The 25,832-nt window shown below is 44.8% G+C and overlaps 3 protein-coding genes across 3 annotated transcripts; all 3 read right to left on the bottom strand.

The window, feature by feature from the left end:
- Positions 1-2,595: 2,595 nt before the first annotated feature.
- Positions 2,596-3,546, bottom strand: LOC102448755 (olfactory receptor 5AR1-like). Its single transcript, XM_006133559.3, has one exon. It carries the CDS (start codon positions 3,532-3,534, stop codon positions 2,596-2,598), a length of 939 nt encoding a protein of 312 aa, XP_006133621.3. The 5' UTR covers positions 3,535-3,546.
- A 5,780-nt stretch (positions 3,547-9,326) lies between these two features.
- Positions 9,327-10,274, bottom strand: LOC102448514 (olfactory receptor 5AR1-like). Its single transcript, XM_006133558.3, has one exon. The coding sequence runs from the start codon at positions 10,263-10,265 to the stop codon at positions 9,327-9,329; it is 939 nt and encodes a 312-aa protein (XP_006133620.2). The 5' UTR covers positions 10,266-10,274.
- A 6,330-nt stretch (positions 10,275-16,604) lies between these two features.
- Positions 16,605-17,543, bottom strand: LOC102448280 (olfactory receptor 5AR1-like). The gene has a single exon (XM_006133557.2). It carries the CDS (start codon positions 17,541-17,543, stop codon positions 16,605-16,607), a length of 939 nt encoding a protein of 312 aa, XP_006133619.2.
- Between the last annotated feature and the right edge of the window lie 8,289 nt (positions 17,544-25,832).

The following is a 25,832-nucleotide window of genomic DNA, read 5'->3' on the forward strand; positions in this document are numbered from 1 at the left end:
TCCCCAGGGGGACCCCTTGAGGTAGGGGGCCATTGGGGTGTGACACCGGTGGTGTGTTCTACATTTGTAATATTTTCCCTGTGTGGTGGGAGATCCAGGTCCAATTCCCCCTTTGTCTAGTGTTCAACAAAGATTTGCACTTGGGTTTCCTGCATATGCAGAAAGAATCCCAAGCCCCTGAGCTATCGGCTAGTCCAGTCCAGGTTGCTCTCAGATTCTCCTTTCAAAGTTGTTCTACTGTGGATAACTAGCTAACTAACCTTTGGAACAGAGACATTAAGTTGAACATCTAACCCTCTAGAGTGGGTGCCCCTGGCAACCAGTCCATGGAATCACTCTCTCTATCTGGGCCTGAGTTTTCTCCAAAATGCAACAGTTCTAACAAGAAGGCCTGAGGTCATCTCTGAACTACTGGTTAAATTGACATTGCCATGATAAATGAAGGAGTCTACCTATCAGGCCTGGTGAAGACATGCCAAACCAATGGGAGAGCAACTGTCCATCGACATGTACTCCTTCTCCCTCATAGACTATGTTCCATCATGGAGCTGTCTCAGAGCTGGTCTAACATTGTGTGGTGATCTAAGGCAGTGTTCCTCAATCAGTGGCATGAGTACCTTCAGGGGGAATGCAAGAGAAGTCTGGGGGGCATGTCAACACACCTGATATTTGGAGAAAACTGAATTTTTGTTTTAAGTTTTAGAGCACTTTATTATTTTTGTACTTTTTGCACCCAAAAATTTCATCGCCCACCCGACTATGATTAAGTTGTTTGTACAAATGTGTTGCAATGGTAGAAAAAAATGTGCGTCTGAAAACTGTAGGTACTGGGGGTACTTATATATATATACATAGCTTGACAAATCATTGAATCTACTCGCCTGTGGTGAGTAGATTTTAGCCGGTCACCCTGTCCCCCGGCAGCGCACGCATGCGCAATGTGGGTCTTGCGCATGCACAGTGCAGGGCTGGTGAGTGGATTTCGCTGCCGTTTGTCAAGCCCTGGATAGATAGATAGATAGATAGATAGATAGATAGATAGATAGATAGATAGATAGATAGATAGATATTTAAAAGGGGTACTTTATAAAAAAAGTTTGAGAAACACTGATCTAAGGTGCATTACTTCAGTTACATAGCTCTCCCACAGACATAGCACGGTATGGACATCACAGAATAATAAGTTTGGAAGAGACCTCAGGAGGTCATTGAGTCCAACCCCCTGCCCAAAAGCAGGACCAATCCCAACTCAATTATTCCAGCCAGGGCTTTATCAAACCGGGACTAATCAAATGCTGTTGATTTGAAGTAGCATAGCTTAGATCAACTTGTAGCATTAGCTTAGACTAGCCCTGAGGATGAGACAGGACAGACCATAGCCCAGTCACCAGGGAATTGTCTAGCATTGTGGAAGATCCACTTCATATAACTTTTCCTCATCAGATGGGGGAAGGGAGAAGAAAGGTATCCTGTGTGTCCCACATCCCAGGAGAATGCTCTAAACACTGGGCTAAAGTTTACAAGGGAAGCAGCATCCACACCACATCTAACATTCCCCTCCATCTTGTCAGTCTTCATGGTGTTGGTTTTTACACCAAACAAGGGAGGAAACATTCCTTTTATGGCAGTGTGAAAAGTTTCTTTGGACTCTAAAATAAATTGTGGTCAATGTCCTCAAGGTACCAAAGGTTTGCGGGATATGTATATTTGAATCGGGCTGCACACAGGTTTTCCTGAGCATCCATGAATTCGAAAATCAGTGATTGGCCCAGCTCTGTGCTCTCAGATCCCTGATTGGCACAATTCCCAGAATGCCTTTACTTCAGAGAATATATATGCCTTTCCAATGCAAGAAAGAGGAAGATTTCACACAGAACATGCTGATGTCACATAAATACCCAGTGTCTCATATGACTTTATTTTTCAGTAAAATTAGGTCATAAAGAAAACACGCATATTCAAAACTCTTTTGTACAGTACTCACTTCAGCATGTACTTTCACAGCAGCCCATATGCTATCTCTTGGAAATGTTACCTTTGCCTCACTTGTTTTTCCCCTTAACTGAAAATAAGGGCCATTGTGACAGAATTTTCCTTTCTTCTCCTCGTGCATGGACAGAAACCAGGTGACAATCTCTACATCAACCCCGCAGGGCACATGAAGGACTACAGGGTATGAGGAGGGAGATCTAAGATCCTTTAGAATCATCCACTGAAATCACACACTTCATGCTTGCAAACACATGATGAAACCAACTCCAGTATAATGCAGAAAATAAATTCCATGGCCTCCATTTCTTTCCCAACACAAACAACTCCATGCTTTCCCAACACATCACATATATTCTTATGCTCCCACATGTGAAACAGGTGCCCGCTTGAATTTTGCCGGGGCAAGAACCTAAAAAGTCAATGAAGTCCTGGTCTGAGTTGGGGCTAACAGGGCTTGTGAAATACAAACACATTCATAACAATTGCAAATATTATAATGAACAACTCTACCTTGAACTCTGAAAAATTACATTACTTCAGTGCTGGTAGAGTGAGGAGGAATGGGAACAGGTGAATTCAATTCCCAGCCCATTGCAAATAGATTCAATGATTATTTATGAGTCTATTCACGGCTTTCCTCAGGGCATCCTTCACCTCCGTGTTCCTCAGGCTGTAGATGAGGGGGTTCAACAAGGGGATCACCAGCGTGTAAAACACTGAGGTTATTTTGTCATTGTCCATGGAATAACTGATGGTGGGTCGGAAATACATGAAAAGTATAGTGCCATAAAATACACCCACTGCAGCCAAATGGAAAGTGCAGGTGGAGAAGGCTTTGTGCCGTCCCTCAGCAGAAGGGATCTTCACAATGGTGGAGATGATATAGACATAAGAAAGTAGGATAGTCACAATGCTGGTCACTTCAATGTAGCACATGGACGCAAACATCGCATTCTCACTGATGCGGGTATCCGAGCAGGAAAGCACCAGTAGTGGGGGCATGTCACAGTAGAAATGATTGATGATGTTGGAGCGGCAGAATGACAGCTGGAATGTACAACATGTGAGTGCCAACGCATCCATCAGCCCCACAGCACACACCCCGGCCACTAGCTGGTTACAACGCCGTCTGGACATGGTGACCGTATAGAGCAGCGGGTTACAGATGGCCACATAACGGTCATACGCCATCACACCCAGCAAGAGACACTCAGTGTCTTGAAAAAAAGTGCTGAAATACATTTGCACAGCACATGCCATGTAAGAAATGCTTTTCCTCTCGGCTAAGAAATCCAGCAACATCTTAGGCGCAGTTACCGAGGAATAGCAGAGATCACAGAAAGACAAACTCCTGAGGAAAAAGTACATGGGGGTGTGGAGTCGGGGGTCAGTCATGATTAACAAGATCATCCCCCCGTTTCCCACCAGGGTGACAACATAAATTAGCAGGAACAACACAAACAGGGGGACCTGCAGCTCCTGACGATCTGTCAGTCCTGAGAAAATGAACTCAGTCACCACTGAGTGATTTCCCCCTTCCATCTCCTCTAAGTCAAGATCAGGCAGCTACAGGGATGCGGGCAGGGATGTCAGTCAGGCAACCTATGCCTGCTCTGTAAGGAAGTACATGAAGAAAATGGAGGAGGTCAGTGTCATAATGTACACCTTTAGCAGATCAGCGAATGGCTTAGTCCACTGTGCCAGATGTTCACAGTTGGTCATTCCAGGTGTGCCGTACACTGTCCAAATACAAGGACACAGGGGTTAATAATCTCCCCCTCCACACACTCCTGTTCAGTAATCCAAGCAGCAGACACTGACTTGGGTCTCTGCCATGAAAGAAACAGTGTGAAAACCTCAGTCTGAAGAGGTTATTCCTTAACTCAAGAAGAACTTTGTTGAAGAAGGTATGAGAATAAACGAGTGTCAATCTTTCCACCCACTTCGGGAGAGGAGAGCTCTGTGGCTCAGCATGTCAATTAGCAGTGAATCTTACGGGCTGTGCTAAGCATTGTTAGCATCTGAAAATGACATTTTCTTTAGTCTGTAGAGAACCCCAGAGACATAATGGAACACTCTGGCATCACTGACTACATGGCTGCCTATTTTCCCCAAACAAATAGATGGTTCCCTTAGCACAAGGGAGAGGAGCGAAGAAGGAGGCGTTTAGTGCTGGAGATCTTGAAATCAATCTCTGCTGATCACCTTGGTGTCTGCCTGCATGTGATGGAGAGGCAGGAGAGCAGCACGTACCTGCTGAGAACAGAGACATGTTGACAGAAATGTCAGTTTTGAGTATTGGGGGATTTTATATGGAGATCTGTGATCTGTGGGACCGGATGCCTGAAGCAACTGGGAATTCCTGAGCCCAGAGGGACACGACACCTAATTAATGTGCTCAGTGAATGTGTACCACTATGGGGATTAATTTGGTCCACTCTTAACTCCTGTGTAATTACAAGATGCAACCTCAGTCAATGTTACGTAGCGTGAGGCTGAGCGGTGTTTCATTCGATTGTTTTCAATTCAAGCTGAGTATTTTATAAATCTGATCAAGAAATGGAGGCTCTGTTCTGTGATTGGTGGGGACCAAATGCTTTTGGGTGATCTCTTAATATAACTACTCAGAAACGCCCCACAGGTGGAGTTGGAACTTGGGGAGAGGGGGCTCAGAGCCAAGCCCTCTGGCTCCCTCATGCACCTTCACACCACCCAAGACTGACTTCCACACCTAGTAGCTTGGACCTGAGATCTTCCTCAGCGCTTTGTTCTCCTTCCTGGATAAAAGGTGCCACTAGGCCGCACCCCTTCCTGAAGTCAAGTTACAAATGGCATCGGCCATTTTGTACATGCTGTGAGGAGGGGTGCTTCCCTTCGTGAGGGTCACACCCGAAATCCCCATCAACATCTAAGTTTTAGCGCAGCGCCCTGAAAAATGAGGCCTTCCCATTGAGCTACTTTAGGACAGTAGAATTCACATGCAACAGAACAAAGCAAATACAATCCCCTCTTCATCACATCTCTTCCTCCCTTCGAGACCAAACTGAGTGGGGTCACATATCCAGGGATCTATGGAAGTTTAGGGCCCCTCTCCACGATAAAGCATTGGCTATAACATTAGTCAGCATCTTCCCATGGACCACCTGCATGTTGTAATCCTGCAGGAGCAGACTCCACCTCTAGAATCAGCGGCGTGGAATTGGCCCCATTCATCGGGTGCTGCCAGGTCATGGGAGAGTGGTCGGTGTACCCCATGAAATGCTGCCCAACTTGCTAGAGCTGCCGCTTTCGAAGGGCCCACACTGTGACCAGGCGTTCGCTCTCTCTATGGGTGTGTAGTTCTGTTCCTGGGGCAGCAACTTCTTGCTCAGGAACACAATGGGGTGTTGCTCCCCATTTCCGTCCACTTGCATTAGCACCGCACCAGCCCCATGTCTGAGGCGTCGGTGGGCACCAGAAAGGGCTTGTCAAAAGTCCGGGTTTACCAGAACCGGGGCCCTGCTCAAAGCCTCCTTTAGTGCACAATGAGCCCTCTAGCCCTGCTTGGTCCAGACTACCTTGTCTGGATTCCCCTTCTCACACAGCTCAATGATGGGGGTGGCAATGGATCTAAAATGGGGCACAAACCTCTGGTAGCACCCCACCATGCCAATGAAGGCCTGGACCTGCTCCTTGGTCTGGGGAGTTGGCCAATCTCTGATGGCCTCTGACTTGGCCAGCTCTGGCTTTAAACAGCCACTCCCCACCATATGGCCCAGGTAAGATTCCTCCCCACCTTGCACTTCCCAGCCTTTGCAGTCAGCCCAGCCCCCTGAAGCTAGTCCAGCACTTGGCTGACCTGGGATATGGGGTCCTCCCAAGTCTAGCTAAAAACACAAATATCATCAATGTAAACCATGGCAAAACCCTCCAGCCCCTTCAACAACTGGTCCACCAGGTTCTGGGAGGTGGCAGGCATCCCCTTGAGGCTGAAAGGCGGAACTAGGAACTTATAGAGCCCCAAAGGGGTGATAAATGCTGAGTTCAGCCTGACATCTGGATCCAACAGTGCCTGCCAATAGTCCTAGGTGAGGCCCAGGGTAGTGAGGAAGTGGACTCCCCCTCTCTTAGGGTATGTCTACACTACCCCCCTAATTCGAACTAGGGGGGTAATGTAGTCATTCGGAGTTGCAAATGAAGCCCGGGATTTGAATTTCCCGGGCTTCATTTGCATGATGCCAGCCGGCGCCATTTTTAAATGCCCGCTAGTTCGGACCCCATGCCACGTGGCTACACGCGGCACGGAGTAGCTAGTTCGGATTAGGCTTCCTATTCCTTCAAGGGGCCATCCCAGGCTGCTTGAAACTTGCAATATGGTCATACCAGACTTTCTGCCTTCTTTGGGCCCCACACACGTTTTCTTTGGCTAGGCCAATGAGCTCAGCGACCTTTTCTTTGAAAGCCAGTACATCTTCCACCACTGACTCCCTTTGAGGAGCGGCCTTCCCCTCCCACTCATTTCTCAGCAATCCCAAGGGTCTCCTCCCTCTTCTCCCAATCAGTAGCTTCAATGGGGAGAACTCTGTGGATTCCTGAGGCAATTCTTTGTAGGCGAACAGGTGGGGTAAGTACTTGTCCCAGTTCTGTGGGTGCTGGTGCATAAATGTGGTTAACATCTGCTTTCGCATCCCATTGAGTGTCTCCCTCCAGCCTGCTGGACTGAGAGTGATACCCAGGTGTGCCAGACTCCAGACTTCTCCCACAACCATTGGAACAGGGTGGACATGAGGTTCCTCTGGCTTGTAGTGGAAGCCAAGCAGACCGGCCTCCTTAGACTTGCTACTTATGCACATTGAGCATGATTGTGGTTTGGTTGCATGTTGCCTAGATCTGGCTGATATGCACAGACAGAAGAGAAGTAGCCATCACCTGGAAACACACAATTAGACCAGATCCCCAGCCTGTGTACATGGTTGTGTCTCCATTGGAGTCATTGGGCCACATTGCTAGTGTAAATCAGCACAGCTCCACTGAAACCAAAGACCCAAATCTCCATCTGATAGGAATCTGAGCGACTTTTCAACCACCAGTAAGGAAACAGATCATGAGACATGGTGGATTTAATACTTCAAATCAAGACTGGATAGGCTTCTAACACCACATCTTCATCAAGTGGAAGATCAATACTGCCGTGATCAATTTTCCAAAGTTTGATTTAGCGAGTCTAGTAATACCTTCCAACAGAACTAAGAGGAAGAACTTATCACATACTTGCTGATGTTGTACATGTCTGAAGTGACTTTATCCTTCAGTTTATGTTGTAGGGCAAGGCTACTCAAGTTTGGAAGCCCCGGGGGCCACAATGATACTCACAGCACATGCCAAGGGCTGCAACTTTTGTGTAATTGCATATACATGCAAATATATGAGTGACAGATCCCCCCCCCATGCTTTATGAAATGGACTCACGGACATGAATATACATAACTCAAAGGTGGTTTGAGCCAATTATTTCATGTAACCCATCGATCTTCATGCAATGACCTGATGGTTTGGTTTACCTTACTCTGTTGTATGTACCATTTGTGTGTGGAAAATTAGACACATGGAGTGGGGAATACTTTGTAGGTTCAAACATGTGATTGAAAGACATGGAGGGTGTTACCCTCAACTGTTAAACTATCTCTTTTGTCCTTCAGTCTGAGCAGTGGTTGGTAGGAAGGGGCCTCAATTCTTTAACAAAAAGAATAGGAGAGGAGAGGCCTTGGTCTTTTGGCTGGGCTGCACCTGAAGGAAGGAGCCTGAGACCCTAGGGTGGGGGAAGACAGACCTAGTTTAGAGTGGCAACTGGAAAAGAGGTTTTAGGGTGAGTTTAAGTTTGCACTGAGGCTTCAGTGGAGAATCAGCCAAGTGGTTTTGTTTCTTTTGATTTGTAACCTACTTTGCTCTGCCGACTTTCTCTTATTACGACTTAAATCCTACGGCTTCCTCTTAATAAAACCATTTTTATTTTCTATCAAACCCAGTGTAAGTGATTGTTACCTGGGGGGAGGGAAGGGTAACCAATGTGCACATTCCGCCTTTCATTGCTAAAGGAGACTTCCTTAATTCTTTGGGGTTTGACCCCATCTGGGGAGTGCTCTCTCAGGAGGCTGGGCCCTAAACTGCACTCTCCTTGGACCCGAAGTGGTTCAGTGTCTGTGCTGCTTCTCGGTGGGGGCAGGGACCTCAGCTTGGGGCCTTGGCTGAGGGTGACCAGCGGAGAGGCCCAGCAGGACCGGGCAGTGAGGAGCCCCAGAGAGCAGGAAGATGAGTGGCCATGTCAGCACCCCAAGAGGCAACCCGAGGGGTCATCTGTGACCGCACCCCGTCACAATATGCAAATAGCTTCTTTCACACTGACAGGCATGAACACAAAGATTAAGGAAAGGCTACGCAACACATAGGTCTCACTTAAGTCAGTTCTGCTGATATTAATCAAATGCAATAGTTACCCCATTTCCACCCATAGAACAGCACTTTTAATGAGCAATGACAGGCCAGGAATGTAACTACTAAAATGCATCCCAACAGAAGACCATTATATCGAGTCACTATTATGGAGCATGTTCCTAATGGAGGCCGTGTTCAAAAGATCCCACCTGCGGCCGCATGTTGAGCCCTGCGAAAACCCAAACTGCACCATGAGCTGCAAACAAACTCATGGGCTGCACATTGAGGAGCCCTGTTGTAGGGAAAACGCAAACTGTCAATGCTATTTTGTACTCACTTTGGTGTGGGCATCACAGAGGCACACATACAGTGCTCTCTCTTGAAAATGTTGCCCTTCCTCTTTCTACTTGTATTTCTCCTTAACTTAAAATAAAGACCATTGCAATGGAGCTGTCCTTTCTTCACCTTAAACATGGACAGATACAAGGGGACAATGTCTCCAAACACCATATGGAGTATCACAACGTTGTGCCAAACTCCCTTCCCTTAAACACACAAATCATGCACTTCATGCTTCCAAATGCACAATTAAACCAACCTCATTATGAAGAGGGAGGCACGCTCCCTGCCCCTCTCTTCTATTCCAACAGAAACTACTCCATTCTATAAAAGTATGTCACGTATATTTACATACTCACATGTGAAAGCAGTGACGCCTTTAATTTTTCTGGCGTAATAGCCTAATAAAGCCCCCAAACTCTGATCTGAGTTGGGGGCCAGCAGCGCTTGTTGGAATACAAACAAATTAATAAAACCATACACATATAACAATGAACAATATCACCACGGGCTCTGAGAAATGATCTTGCAATAATTCCCTCTTTCCATTCCCCATCTTTCAACTCACAGTGAGGAGAACAGATTCAAGAATGAGTCAGGAGTTTATTCATGGCTTTTTTCACAGCGTTCTTCACTTCCTTATTCCTTAGGCTGTAGATGAGGGGGTTCAACAAGGGGATCACCAGCATGTAGAACACTGAGGTTATTTTGTCGTTGTCCATGGAATAACTGGAGGAGGGTCGGAAATACATGAAAAGGACAGTGCCATAAAATATGACCACCGCAATCAAGTGGAATGTGCAGGTGGAGAAGGCTTTGCGCCGGCCCTCGGCAGAGTGGATCCTCAAGATGGTGGAGAAGATATAGACATAAGAGAGGAGGACAGTCACAACACTGGTTACTTCAATGTAGCACATGGATGCAAACATCACAATCTCACTTATGTGGGTGTCAGAGCAGGAAAGCGCCAGCAGTGGGGGTATGTCACAGCAGAAATGGTTGATGATGTTGGAGCTGCAGAATGATAGCTGGAATGTATAATACGTGAGTATCATTGAATCCACCATCCCCACAGCACACACCCCAGACACCAGCAGGTTACAAACCCTGTGGGACATTGTGACCGTATAGAGCAGCGGGTTACAGATGGCCACATAACGGTCATAGGCCATCACAGCCAGCAAGAGACACTCAATATCTGAAAAAGCGACAAAGAGATAGATTTGCATAACACAGGCAGTGTAAGAAATGCTGTTCTTCTCGTCTAAGAAATTCTGCAGCATTTTGGGGGAAATTATGGAGGAATAGCAGAGGTCACAGAAAGACAAATTGCCAAGGAAAAAGTACATAGGGGTGTGGAGTCTGGGGTCAGTGATAATTAACAAGATTATCCCCCCGTTTCCTACCAGGGTGACAACATAAATCAGAAGGAACACCCCAAACAGGGGGAGCTGCAGCTCCACACAATCTGTCAGCCCTGAGAGAATGAACTCAGTCACCATGGAGTGATTTCCCTCTTCCATTTCCTCTGAGCAGACATCAGCCAGCAGCAGAGATGTGGGCAGGTGGAAGATCTGGGAAACCTGCGTTTCTGTAATGAAATAGTTGAAGAAAAATGGAAATCAGTTACATAATGGACACCAGGACCTGGACACAGAGCCAGATGTTCACAGCTGGTCATTCTAGTTGTTACATACAATGCAGACACTCTACAAATACCAGGACAGGCAGGTGAATCATACCCTACACAATAACACCCCTGTTCACTAAGCAAAGAAAAAAAACAGTGACTCATGTAATTGCTGTGAGAGAATCAGGTGAAAGCATCTTAGCCTGAAGAAATTATTCCTCAGCTGAAAAAGCGGTGACAGTAAACATATGTCCTCTTTGGGCAAGAGGAGGTCTGTGTCTCGGCATGCAGTTTTGCAGTAAGGGCGGCTTTTGTGCTAATTAAGCTTTTTGACATCTGACAGTCGCAGGCACTGTAGTTTATAGGACAACCCTGAGTCTTTCCAGAAAGCACTGGACTCGGTGATTACGTAATTGTCTGTTTTTTTCTAACCAAAGGGATTGCTCCTTTAGCTCTTGGAACAGGAGCTGGTGCTGAGGCTTTTAGTGCTACAGATGCGGAATTCAGTCCCTGCTCAGGAACATGGTATCTGTGTAGGCGTGTGACCCTGATGCAGCACAACCGCACCTACCTGCTGAGAAGAGAGGGATGTGGTAGCATTTCACCATATGCAGAAAATGCCGGTGTGGAGCATTCAGTTAGTTTTATACTGTGTTCTGTGATCAATGGGATGTGCTTCCTAAATCAACTAGGGACACCTGAGCTCAGAGAGACACAACATCTCAATAATGTGCTCAGTGAACCAAACTCAAAGTGTAGCTCATACCCTGGGGATTAATTTGGACTTTTTCCCCCATGTGGTATTAAATGATGCAATTTCTATCAGTTACCAAACACGAGATTAGGGGTATAATTCACCTTCTTGATTTTTTATGGGGTAAAGCTGAAGAACAAACAGTGGATTTGTTCTTGTGCTTGTGGAGACCAAACATTTTTGGAGGAAAACTCAATTTATCATCTCAGAAAAGCCACAGGGGTCTCTCAGGTACCACACCCCACCCTTCTCTTTCATGATCAAGGCTCCCTGGCTCGACTCTATCCCCCGTGCTGCATGTTGGTCTCCCCTCTTGCTGAACTGCCCTGGAACATCACCAGAATCCCACAGACGTGGACTGGTGAGAAGGCCAGTGTAACACTTCCGTGGAAAACTGATAATTTTAATGGAAATGATAATTCCTTAAAGAGGGGACAATTCAATTTCTGTGTCCTTCAGTGCACATTGTGGCAACCTCAATAGAGGAATGTAAAAGATGTAGGACATGCTAGTTTCTCTCTCTCTCTCTCTCTCTCTCTCTCTCTCTCTCTCTCTCTCTATCTATCTATCTATCTATCTAGGGGTATGTCTTGACTACATCCCTCTGTTGCCAGAGGGTTGTAGATTAGACATACCAAAATTACTAATTAAGCAGGGATTTAAATTTCCCATGCTTAATTAGCATAAAAATGGCTGCCGTAGTGCATTCGTAGCCTAAAAGTGAAACCTTTCCCTGTTTGCTAACCATACCAACATTATCCTGAATAAATCTGCAGCTGCTTCCTGGGAAAATGGAAGATAAACTGGGGTTTGAGAGAGATGAGATATACTTTCAAGGGCATCTTTGTTCCCAGGACAATAGGTGTGCAATTACGGTTGTTGTCATGTCTTTTCTTATGTAAACAGCACACAGAGGGCCAGGACATCAGCAGGTCTGGAACACTACATCTCTCATGAGGTCTCTTTAGTATGGTCCCAGAATGAGGTGAGCGTATTCCAGTGTTTGTGTTGACCACCTTTCCAAATGTCTCCTTAAGTAATTTTCCAGCCTTCATGTAGACGTCATGGGCCATAGTATTCACTCAGTTCCCCTGGTATAGCTCCAGAAGAACCAGAAAAATTTCAGTAGAGTCAAACTGTAGTCACACTGCTGTAGCCTAGCTCAGAAACAGACCAAACCACAACATGTTCCAGTGTAACGTGCATCAGGCCCTTGTACATAAGATTTAGATTCTACTCTTCGTTCATTCACAACTAGGTAATTTTGAGCAAATCCCATAAATGCCATGTATCCCAGAGACTCTATACATTATGATATGAAATTAACACTCCTTTCTAAACTGCTTTGGAAGGCTCTGGGCTCTACCTCCAGCAGCTTCATGGACAAGAGAATCACATGCTGCTTTTCAGTACAAAAGCACAGAGCACTATCCTATAGGTCAAAGACTCTAGTGATGCTGGATGGAACGTGTGCTGGTACTGTCTATCAGAGTTGTTGACTCGAGTCCCATGACTTGAACTCGTGTCCGACTTAAGTTGCCAAGGTGACTCGACTTGAGACCTGGCTCAGGTTCATTGTTTGTGACTTGAGACTCAACTTGAGACTTGATAATTTTGTTAAATTGATTTGGTGAAATGCCGATATTGATGGCTTGTATAAAAGTGATTTGACATTTTTTAAATTAAGACTTGAGACTCGAATTGGGACTTCACTCAAAAGTGACTTTAGGGACTCAAGACTCGACTTGAGACTTGAACTGTAGTGACTTGAGACTGGACTTGGACATGACATTGACGACTTGAAGACAACACTGATATCTACCAACTACTGCATCAATTAAAGCTGATAAAAACCCCTGTCATTTTATTAACAGAGAATGATGTGAAAATCTGGTTCTCAAGTAGAGATTCCTAAATATTCCACTACAAAACTGCAGTGGCTTAAGAAAAGGACACATTTATTGAATAAGTGGTTACAAATAATGAGGCATAAAGGTCAGAATAAGTTACAAAGAAATAAAAGGTCAAATGCAACTAATTCTGTTTTAGGAGTCTAAGTGAATTCAAAGCAAAGAATTCTCTCACCACCTGATTTTGAAGTCCAACCAGCTGGATGTCTTTCTGCTAGAACCCTCTCCAAACCCAGTGCAACTATCCATTTCCTTCAGATGGTGTTGGTGCCTTCTGAATGCCTTCTGGGTATTTGCCTTCTCTCTCCATCATTGGAGTTCCCTTCCAGTAAAACCATCCCCAGCTGAGGCTTAGGAGACAAATTTTCAGGGGGCAGAGAATCCCAGCTGTATGCTTGTTAGAAAGTAGATTTTTAGTTTACCACCTTCTTGCTGCCCAGAAATGGCTTCTCATCCAGGTGTTAGTCTGGTTCCTTGAGTTGACACCTAGCTAGTGGATATAAAGACAGATTAGTCAGACGTTCACTTATTGTCAACAAACAAAGCCATTTTGCATTACCTGAAACTATCCATCCATAGGCATTGCCTGAAAGTATCCATAAAAAACTTGCCTTTGTGTGAGTTGGTAGGAAGAGTTTTTGAATTTACCAGAAAGCAGCCAAAGGTAGGAGGTATCGGTACACCCTCCCTTTGCTACATTTTCCCCTGTGAGGTGCAAGACCCAATTTCAATTTATCCCTTTGTCCACGTGAGTGAAAGTTGTGTGCTTGTGTTTTCCGCTTTTCCAGGGAGAATCTCAGCTTCTTAACAATGTGTGTACAGCCACAAAGACACACATACTAAGCTCTCTCTTGGACATGGTACCCTGGCTCTTCCTTGTTTTGTTACTCCCCTACTTGAAAATAAAGGCCACTGTGATGGATATTTGCTTTCTTCTCCTCATGCATGGACAGAAACCAGGTGACAATGTCTACAACAAGTCGACAGAGAACATAAAAAGGGATTCAGAATATCAGGATGGTGTGCAAAATGTCCTTTGGTTCATCCAAAGAAATCACACAGATCTCATTTGCAAATGCCTAATGAAACCATCCACCCTACAAACAGGCAGATTTTAATTCCCCTTCTTTCCCATAACAAACTTTCCCAAGCCCGTCACATATATTTACATACTCACACACGTGAAAGAAGGGCCTCCTTGAATTTTGCTGCAGCAGCACCCTAATGAAGCCCTGATCTCAGCTGGGGCCTGTAGGCCTTTTTGAAATACAAACACGTTAATCATGAAAACAATAGTGGACAGCATTATCATAGGGTCTGCAAAATGACATTAGAGTGGGCTGGGAATTGAATTCACCTGGTTCCAATCCCCGTTATTCCACAAATACTGAGGTAAACTTATTCAAGAAGTGCTTAGGAGTTTGTTCATGGTTTCCTCATGATGTCCTTCACCTCCCTGTTCCTCAGCCTGTAAATGAAGGGATTCAACATGGGGATCACCAGCATTTAGAACACAGAGGCCATTTAGACTGTGTGCATGAAATACCTGGAGATGGGTCGTAAATACATAAAAAAGTGGGTGCCAAAAAACATGATCACTAGAGGTAAGTGCAAGTGCAGGCAAGGAAGACTTTATGCCGGCCCTCAACAGAGTGGATCTGCAGGGTGGTGGAGATGATACAGACATAGGAGAGGAGGATGATCACAAAGCTGCTCAACTCAACGAAGCATGGGAAAATCAATACCAGAATCTCATTAATGCTGGTGTCAGCGCACGAGAGGACCAGCAGTGGGGCCGTGTCACAGCAGAAATGATTGATGACATTGGAGTGGAAGAATGGCAGCAGGAATATTAGACACGTGTGTGTCACGGAATCCACCAACCCCACAGCACACACCGCAGCCACCAGCTGGTTATAGAACCGTTGGGATATGTAGGCCCTATAGAGCAGTGGGTTACAGATGGCCACATAATGGTCAGAGGCCATCACAACCAGCAAGAGACACTGAATATCTGAAAGGAAGCCACTGAGACGTATTTCCACAGAGTAGGCAGTGCGGGAAATGCTTTCCCTCTTGGCTAAGAAATTCTGCAGCATCTTAGGGGCAATTAGGGTATGTCCAGACTATATGGCTCTGTCAACAGAGCCATGTAGTCCAGACATACCGTAAGTGTGAAATAGCAAAGATCACAGAAACACAAACTCCTGAGGAAACACAACATGGGGGTGTGCAGACGGGCAACAATTGTGATTAACCAGATCATCGCCCCGTTCCCTACCAAGATGATAACACACATCAATAGGAACATCCTAAACAGAGGGCCCTAAATATTAGATTGAAGATCGATACTGCTGTGATCAGTTTTCCAGAGTCTGATTTAGCGAGTCTAGTAATAGTTTCCAATGGAACTAAGAGGAAGAACCTGCTGACGTCGTACATGTCTGAAGTTACTTTATCATTCAATTGATGTTGTAGGGAAAGGCTACTCAACTTTGGAAGCCCCGGGGGCCACAATGATACTCACAGCACCTGTCGAGGGCTGCAACTTTAGTGTGATTGCATGTACATGCAAATATATGCAAATAGTTTCTTTCACACTGACAGGCATGAACACAAAGATTAAGGAAAGGCTACACAACACATAGGCCTCACTTAAGTCAGTTCTGCTGATACTAATCAAATGCAATATTTACCCCATTTCCACCCATAGAACAGCACTTTTAATGAGCAGTGACAGTCCGGGAATGTAACTATTAAAATGTATCTCAACAGAAGACCATTAGATTGACTCACCATTATGGAGTATATTCCCAGTAGAGGCCATGTTCAAATATCCCACCCGCGGGCTGCGTGTCGAGCTCTAAGTAAACCCAAACTGCACCATGAGCTGCAAACAAACCCACAGGCCGTATGCTGAGTATCCCTTTGGTAGGGAAAACGCACACTGTCAATGCTATTTTGTACTCACTTTGGTATGGGCTGTCACAGGGGCACATACATGGTGCTTTCTCTTGGAAATGTTGCCTTTGCTCTTCCTACTTTTATTGCCCCTCAACTTAAAATAAAGGCCATCGTGATGGAAATTTCCTTTTTCCTCAAACATGGAGAGAAACGAGAGGACGATCTCTCCAACAACTCTGTGGAGCGGCAGAAGGTTGTGCCAAACTCGCTTCCCTTAAACAGGCAAATCATGCACTTCATGCTTGCAAATGTGCAGTTAAACCAACCTCATTATGAAGAGGAAGGTATGCTCCATGCCCTTCTCATCTTTCCTAAAAGAAACTGTTCCATTCTTTAAAAGCACGTCACATATATTTATACACTCACACATGTGAAAGCAGAGAGTCTTTTAATTTTGCTGGGGTAATATCCTAATAAAGCCCCAAAACGCTGATCTGAGTTGCAGCCAGTAGTGCTTGTTGGATACAAACAAATTAATAAAACCATAAAAATATAATAATGAACAATATCACCATGGGCTCTGAGAAATGATATTGCAATGGGTGTGGAAATAAATTCCCTCTTTCCATTCCCCATCTTTCAACTAGCAGTGAGAAGAACAGATTCAAGAATGGCTCAGGAGTTTATTCATGGTTTTTTTCACGGCGTTCTTCACTTCCTTATTCCTCAGGCTGTAGATGAGGGGGTTCAACATGGGGATCACCAGCATGTAAAACACTGAGGCTACCTTGTCCGTGTCCATGGAATAACTGGAGGAGGGTCGGAAATACATGAAAAGGACAGTGCCATAAAATATGACCACCGCGCTCAAGTGGGAAGCGCAGGTGGAGAGCGCTTTGCGCCAGCCCTCGGCAGAGCGGATCTTAAAAATAGTGGAGAAGATATAGACATAAGAGAGGAGGACAGTCACAATGCTGGTCACTTCAATGTAGCACATGGATGCAAACATCACAATCTCAAGGGTGCGGGTATCTGAGCAGGAGAGCGCCAGCAGTGGGGGGAGGTCACAGCAGAAATGGTTGATGATGTTGGAGCGGCAGAATGACAGCTGGAATGTATAATATGTGAGTATAATTGTATCCACCAACCCCACAGCACACACCCCAGCCACCAGAAGGTTACAGCGCTGTTTGGACATGGTGACTGTATAGAGCAGCGGGTTACAGATGGCCACATAACGGTCATACGCCATCACAGCCAGCAAGAGACACTCCATATCTACACAATAAAGAAAGAAATACAATTGCACAGCGCAGGCAGTGTAAGAAATGCTGTTCTTCTCGTCTAAGAAATTCTGCAGCATTTTGGGGGAAATTATGGAGGAATAGCAGAGGTCCCAGAAAGACAAATTCCCGAGGAAAAAGTACATGGGAGTGTGGAGTCGGGGATCAGTGATGATTAAAAAGATCATCCCCCCATTTCCTACCAGGGTGATAACATAAATCAGTACGAACACCCCAAACAGGGGGACCTGCAGTTCTGGACGATCTGTCAGACCTGTGAGAATGAACTCAGTCACCACGGAGTGATTTCTGTCTTCCATCTCCTCTGAGTGGACATCCGGCAGCTGCAGGGATGTGGGCAGGTGGAAGATCTGGGCAACCTCGTGCTTTTCTGTAATGAAATAGTTGAAGAAAAATGGAAATCAGTTACATAATGGACACCAATACTTGGACACAGAGCCAGATGTTCACAGTTGGTTCTTCCAGTTGTTCCATACAATACCCACACCGTACAAATACAAGTACAGGCAGGTGAATCACACCCTACACAATAACACCTCTGCTCACTAAGCCAAGAAAAAAAACAGTGACTCATGTAATTGCTGTGAGAGGATCAGGGTGAAACCATCTTAGCCTGAAGAGATTATTCCTTATCTCAAGGAGCAGTGACAGTAAACATGTGTCTTCTTTGGGCAAGGGGAGCTCTGTGGCTCAGCCTCTCATTTTGGGGTAAGGACGGCTTAGTGTTCTAATTAAGCTTTTTAACATCTGACAGCCGCATATTCTGTCATTTGTAGGACAACCCCGAATCTTCCCAGAAAGCACTGCACTCAGTGACTATGTAATTGTCTGTTTTTTCCAACCAAGGGATTGCTCCTTTGGCTCATGGAATAGGAGCTGGGGCTGAGGCTTTTAGTGCTACAGGTGTGGAATTCAATCCCTACTCAGGAACATGGTGTCCATATGGGCATGTGACTGTGATGCAGGACAACGGCACCTACCTGCTGAGAAGAGAGGGCTGTGGTGGCAGAAAATACCAGTGTGGAGCATTCAGGTAGTTTTATACTGTGTTCTATGATGCATGGGATGTGCTTCCTAAATCAACTGGGGACACCTGAGCTCAGAGGGACACAACATCTCATTATTGTGCTCAGAGAACCACAAAGTGTAGCTCATGCCCTGGGGATTAATTTGGACTATATTTTCCCCCGGTGCTATTAAATGATGCAATGTCTGTCCGAGTTACCAAGTATGGGACTAGGGGTATAATTCACCTTTTTTTTTTATGGAGTAAAACTGAAGAACTAACAGTGCATTTGTTTTGGTGTTTGTGGAAACCAAAAGCTTTTGGAGGAAAACTCGACGTATCTCCAAAAAGCCACAGGAGTTCCTCAGGTACCACATCCCACTATTCCTTGTCATGGGCCAGGATCCTCACCTGGCTTCCCTCCATGATAAGCATGTTGGTCTCTCCTCTTGCTGAACTTTCTTGGAACATCACCAGAATCCCACAGCTATGGACTGTTGAGGAGGCGAGTTTAAGAATTTGATAGAAAGCCAATAATTTTTATGGAAATGATAATTCCTTAAAGAGGGGACAATTCAATTTCTGTGACCTTCAGTGCTCATTCTGGCAACCTCAACAGTGGTATGTAAAAGATGTAGGACATATAGGAGTATGACAGTTTCTTTCTTTCTTTCTTTCTTTCTTTCTTTCTTTCTTTCTTTCTTTCTTTCTTTCTTTCTTTCTTTCTATTACTAATCACCATAGTTTCTATGTCCTTCCCTTCCAAGGATCCTCCCCACAAAAGGAAAGAGACGTTCACTCATTGCACTTGATGGACCTCACATGATGATGAGAGGAATTGGGAGAGTATAGCCATTTGCTCTCTATTATAAATTTGGTGCTTCTCTGTAACACTGGAAATGACTCCTCTGAATGGAATCATTATAAGAACATAAGAATAGCCAGACTGGGTCAGAGCAAAGGTTCAGCCAGGCCAGTATCCTGTCATCTGACAGTGGCCAATACCAAGTGCCCTAGAGGGAGTGAATAGAACAGGGAATCATCAAGTGATCCCTCCCCTGTCATCCATTCCCAGCCTCTGACAAAGAGAGTCTAGGGACACCATTTCTACCCATCTTCACTAATAAGTATTGATGGAACCATCCGCCATGAATTTATCAATTTCTTTTTTGAACCCTGTTTGAGTCCTGATCTTCACACTATCCTCTGACAATGAGTTCCACAGGTTGACTCTGTTGCATGAAAAAAATACTTCCATTTGTTTATTTTAAACCTGCTACCAATTAATTTAATTTGGTGACCCCTGGTTCTTCAGTTTTGGGAAAAAATAAATAACGTTTCCTTATTCACTTTCTCCATACGTGGCATGATATTTTAGACCTCAATCCTATCCTTCCTTAGTCTTCTCTTTTCTAACTAAGCAGTAAAGTCCAAATCTTTTTAATCTCTGCTCAGATGGCACTGGTTTCAAACTCCCAAAGATTTATGTGACATCTGTGGTCAGATTTTCCAGTCAAGGATTGAGTTAATCTCTCACCAACGGCATCGTTAATCAGTTGATCGACACTCAGTCCACCTACACGCATACCTCACCACTCACAGTTAGCTCCCATTGCGTGCCCAAGATGTACATACATAATGCCAACCCCACACCAAGCTTGCAGACACAGAAAGTTCCCATTGCACACATACACCGTGCCTCTTCCACATAGAGGATATGGCTACACCACAGAGTTTTTGCCCCCAGAAAACTCATTCTTCCGCTCTACTCTGTGCTGATTAGGCCTCAGTTGGAGTACTGTGTCCAGTTCTGGGCACCACGTTTTAAGAAAGATGTGGAGAAATTGGAGAAGGTCCAGAGAAGAGCAACAGGAATGATGAAAGGCCTAGAGAACACGACCTATGAAGGAAGGCTCAAAAGTTGGGCTTGTTTAGTTTGGAAAAGAGACGACTGAGAAGGGACATGATAGCGGTTTTCAGTATCTAAAAGAGTGTCACTAGGAGGAGGGAGAAAAGATGTTCTTCCTGGCCTCTGAGGATAGAACAAGAAGCAAGGGGCTTAAACTGCAGCAAGGGAGGTTTAGGTTGGACATTAGGGAAAAGTTCCTGCCTGTCAGGGTAGTTAAACACTGGAATGAATTGCCCAGGGAGGTTGTGGAATCTCCATCTCTGGAGATATTTAAGAGCAGGTTAGATAAATGTCTATCAGGGATGGGCTAGACAGTGTTGGGTCTTGCCGTGAGGACAGGGGACTGGTTTCGATGACCTCTCAAGGTCCCTTCCAGTCCTAGTATTGTATGATTCTATGAAAAACTTGTGGAGCATACACATCTCAAGAATAGAGGGTTTTTTGTGGCGTAGGTATTCCTCTTTCTACGAGGAATAGCTCCTATTTGCACAGGAGTTATGGCACAAAGAGATATGTGTGTGGACAGGCAGCAGAGGGGGTTTTTTTGCGCAAAAACAGCCTGTTGAAATGAGCACAGGTGTCCTGGTGGACATTCTGTTCATGGTAATCAGAGCTTTCTTGTGAGAGCACGTCCATGCAGTCTGGATGCTCTCTTGCACAAAAGTGCATTGCTTTTGTGATGCTCTTCTGCAGTGTGGAGGCGCTCTTGTGCAAGAAGTTTTTGTGGAAGATCTCTTACACAAAAAGCTTCTTGTGCCAGAAACCTGCAGGGTAGATGTAGCCTGAGTGTCCACGTAAACATGCACTTTCTTGCTTATGTAAAACACCTATTTGCCCCTCATCCTCTCCTTCTCTCCTGCCCACCACTGTGGTATCCCGGCTGTCAAAAGAATTAGAAAATAAAATTTCCTCCATAGCATAATACTCTCCTCCCACCTGTTCTATTGAGAGGCACTGGGTTGGAACCAACTCATTTCCACCAAGGTCAGACCAGGTAGGCCCTCAGCTCTATAGAAGCCCTTGGAGCCACCTTCCTCCTTGTTCCCCAATGCCGGAGCTCAGCCGCCGGTGCAGTGTCCCTGTGGCAGGTCCTTGGCAGCACTTCTTGCCCGTGAGTCTAGGAGGAAGGTGCAATGGTTTGGGAAGGGTTGTTGGTTTGACTCTTAGCTCAGGAAGCTTCACAAGGGCAAAGCATGGGAAACTCTGGTTTTTAACACTTCACCCCCAGAAAAGGCATTGATGTGGGGAAGTGGCTGAGAGAAGAGCCACAAAATCAGCAGAGGCCGATGTCTGGGGCAAAGCTAAGAGAACAAAATCCATCCAGTATTTCTCTGCAAGGATTCACTGATGGGCTGCAATAGCCACACACCAAGCTCTATCACACTCATCTCTACTGGGAAGCCAGGACAACAGGAATATTTATGACACGCCTGGGGGAAATGACGGCGATTCTGCTGAACTGGCAGGGAGACAGGACTAAATGATCCAACCGGTGTTCTCCACCGGTAGCTTTTCTGCAGCCTGGTGCATGCTTTACAATGAGAATAACTGAACTTTCCCCCAGTGGGCTGGGAAATGTTTCATGGGCTGCGTGAGGCAGCCAAGTTACACCAGCCTGTAGTATAATTCTTCCATTCACCTCTTTACTGAGATGTGGATTAGTGACATGGATGGAAAAACCACTTGAATCAGTGCAGAAATCGTCTAAACTGTGGAGCTACACCTACACTGGCATGATTTTCTGGAAATGCTTCTAACGGAAAAGTTTTCCGTTAAAAGCATTTTCAGAAAAGCACGTCTAGATTGGCAGGATGCTTTTCCGCAAAAGCACTTTTAGCGGAAAAGCATCCGTGGCCAATCTAGACACACTTTTCCGCAAAAAAGCCCTGATTGCCATTTTCGCAGTCAGGGCTTTTTTGCAGAAAACAAATCTCTGCTGTCTACACTGGTCCTTTTGCACAAAAGTTTTTCGAAAAAAGACTTTTGCCCGAATGAGAGCAGCATAGTATTTCCGCAAAAGCATTGACAATCTTACATGAGATCGTCAGTGCTTTTGCGGAAATTCAAGCGGCCAGTGTAGACAGCTGGCAAGTTTTTCCGCAAAAGCAGATGATTTTGTGGAAAAACTTGCCAGTCTAGACACAGCCCAGCAGTGCCACATCACTGGATCTGAGTCTCTCTAGTAATTCTAGACCTTTCATGAACCCATAAGAGAATTAGGGTATGTCTACACTACAAGGTTCTTTCAAAATAAGCTTTTCCGGAAGATATTGTTTCAAAATAGAGCATCTACACTACAGGGAAGCCTCCAAATTTGTCTGAGGCAGGCTTCCCTACTGTATATGTGCTACCTCGATTTAAAGTTTAGAGGCCCAAGAAGCCCTGGGGAAGAGCGATTTCGACATACCAGCAGTGGAGCGCCCACACACACCTCTTCTGAAAAAGCTTTTTTGGAAGAGGCCTTATTCCTCTTCCGAAAAAATGAGGTTTACCAATGTCAGAAAAAGCCCTCCATTATTTCGATTTTCTTTCAAAATAACACAATTGTTGTGTGGATGCTAGTATTGTTTTTCCAGAATAATAGCCATTATTCTGCAAAAGTGGGGCACTTTAGATGCAACCCCTGCTTTGTAAGGCTGTTTTCCTCTCCCTTTCTTGTCAATCTTCTCCCTCCACTGGCAAAACTCCTTCCTTATTTTGATGGGTAAATATGTTCAGAAAAGTTAAAAATCCTTCTCTCAGGATAATTCCTTCCTTCCCTTCCCATGAATGGCTCACTGTCATTCCCGAATTAAATGCTAGAATGCTCTGAAGCAGATCTGCTTACCCATGGCTTGGTGGTATCACATTGTGTCGTCACCTTTCACTTATAATGAGTTGAGAAGGATGGCAGCAGTACTTGGCCTCAACCTTCAGCTGTAGACTAAGGGTGTGTCTAGAGTGCATCTTTATTTTGATATAACAAGCGTTATCTCGAAATAACAATGCGAGGGTCTACACGGCCATTCCAATCTTTCGAAATAATTGCAGAATAACACATAGCTTATTCCGAAATCTGAGGAACATCGTCTATTCCCAAATATCTATTTTGAAATAAGGTGTGTGTAAATGCTCCACTGCTGCTATTTCAAAATAGCCCCTCACTGGGGAGGAATAATTCTCACCAGAGCCATTCTAAGTCATTTCTCCCCAATACCTCCTGGACTCTAGATCAAGTTAGCACATCTACATTAGACTAATTTTGAGGCTTCCCCGTGGTGTAGATGTGCTACTTGAAAATAAATTATTTCAGAGTAACTATTCTGAAATAGCTTTGGTATGATTAGCAAAAGGGGAAAACTTTCACTCTTAGGGTACGTCTACACTGCCCACTAATTTAGAAATAAGCTATGTCTATACTGGTGGAGTTATTCTGCAAGAATATCTTGTGCAAGACCTTCTGCACAAGAACTCTTGCCAAGTACAAGTCCAGATGGCCATGTGTTTTTGCACAAGACCATCCATGGCAGTGTGGATGCTCTCTTGTGCAAGAAAGCTCTGATGGCCATGTTAGCCATACGGCTTTCTTACACAAGAGACCTCTGCCACGTGTCCACACTGCTCTCTTGTGCAGCTCTTGTGCAGAAGAGCTTAAACTTGTTAGAAAAAGTGTAGCTTTTGTACAAGAAGCCCTCTCTTCCCCCGCATTACTGTAAAACTACTTGTGCAAGAGTAGGCGGGCCGTGTGGACGCTCTGCATGTTCTTCTGCAAGAACAGCTGTTCCTGCACAAGAATCCACCAGTGTAGACATAGCCTAAGAGTAAAACCTTTCCATGTTTGCTAACTACACCTACAGTATCCTCAATAAATCTACAGCTGCTTCCTGGGATAATGGAAGATAAACATGGGTTTGAGAGGGTTGGGATTTCTTCTCTGGGGCATCTTTGCTCCCAGGACAATAGGTGTGCAATTAATGTTGTTGCCCTGTTTATTCTTATGTAAACAGCACACAGAGGCCAGAGCATCAGCAGGTCTGAAACACTGCATCTCTCATGGGGTCTCTTTAGTATAGTCCCAGAATGAGGTGAGCGTATTCCAGTGTATATGTTGACCACCTTTCCAAATGTCTCCTTAAGTAATTTCCCAGCCTTCGTGTAGATGCCATGGGTCATAGTATTCACTCAGTTCCCCTATTATAGCTCCAGAAGAACCACAAAAATTTCAGTAGAGTCAACTTGTAGTCCCAGTGCTGTAGCCTAGCTCAGAATCAGACCAAACCACAACATGTTCCAGTGTCGTGTGCATCAGGTCCTTGAACATAAGATTTGGATTCTGCTCTTCGTTGATTCACAACTGTGTAATTTTAAGCAAATCCCATAAACGCCATGTATCCCAGGGACTATGATATGAAATTAACACTCCTTTCTAAACTGCCTTGGGATGCTCTGGGCTCTACCTCCAGCAGCTTCCTGGACAAGAGAATCACATGCTGCTTTTCAGTACAAAAGCAGAGCACTATCCTATAGGTCAAAGGCCCTGGTGATGCTGGATGGAACGTGTGCTGGTACAGTCTTTCAGAGTTGTTGACTCGAGTCCCAAGACTTGAACTCGTGTCTGACTTAAGTTGCCTAGGTGACTCGACTTGAGACTTGACTTGGATTCATTGTTTCTTACTTGAGACTCAACTTGCGACTTGATAATTTTGTTAAATTGACTTGGTGAAAAAATCATCCAAAAATGTCGAAATTCATGGCTTGTATAAAAGTGATTTGACATTTTTTAAATTAAGACTTGAGACTGGAATTGGGACTTCACTCAAAAGTGACTTTAGGGACTCGAGACTTGACTTGAGATTTGAACTGTAGTGACTTGAAACTTGACTTGGACATGACAATGACGACTTTAAGACAATACTGATATCTACCAACCACTGCATCAATTCAAGCTGATAAAAACCCCTGTCATTTTATTAACAGAGAATGATGTGAAAATCTGGTTCTCAAGTAGAGATTCCTAAATATTTCACTACAAAATTGCAGTGGCTTAAGAAAAGGACACATTTATTGAATAAATGGTTACAAATAATGAGGCATAAACGTCAGAATAGGTTACAAAGAAGTAAAAGGTCAAATGCAACTAATTATGTTTTAAGAGCCTAAGTGAATTCAAAGCAAAGAATTCTCTCACCACCTGATTTTGCAGTCCAACCAGCTGGATTCCTTTAATCCAGAACCCTCTCCAAACCCAGTGCAACTATCTATTTCCTTCAGATGGTATTGATGCCTTGAGAAGAGAAAAAGGGAGCAAGAGAGCCTTCTGGGTATTTGCCTTCTCTCTCCATCATTGGAGTTCCCTTCCAGTAAAACCATCCCCAGCTGAGATTTAGGAGAGAAATTTTCAGGGGGCAGAGAATCCCAGCTGTATGCTTGTTGGCAAACTAAAAATCCACTTTCTACCTTCTGGATTTTTAGTTTACCACCTTCTTGCTGCCCAGAAATGGCCTCTCATCCAGGTGTTAGTCTGGTTCCTTTTCTTGACACCTAGCTAGTGGATATACAGACAGATTAGTCAGACGTTCACTTATTGTCAAGAAACAAAGCCATTTTGCATTACCTGAAACTATCCATCCATAGGCATGACCTGAAACTATCCATAAAAAACTCACCCTTGTGTGAGTAGGTGGGAAGAGTTTT

Source organism: Pelodiscus sinensis, chromosome 5 (genome assembly GCF_052426305.1).
Source record: "Pelodiscus sinensis isolate ZL-2025 chromosome 5, ASM5242630v1, whole genome shotgun sequence".
NCBI lineage: Eukaryota > Metazoa > Chordata > Testudines > Trionychidae > Pelodiscus > Pelodiscus sinensis.

Excerpts from the sequence above, each read along its gene's own strand:
- LOC102448755 (XM_006133559.3), bottom strand. The coding sequence starts at position 3,534 with ATGGAAGGGGGAAATCACTCAGTGGTGACTGAGTTCATTTTCTCAGGA.
- LOC102448514 (XM_006133558.3), bottom strand. The coding sequence starts at position 10,265 with ATGGAAGAGGGAAATCACTCCATGGTGACTGAGTTCATTCTCTCAGGG.
- LOC102448280 (XM_006133557.2), bottom strand. The coding sequence starts at position 17,543 with ATGGAAGACAGAAATCACTCCGTGGTGACTGAGTTCATTCTCACAGGT.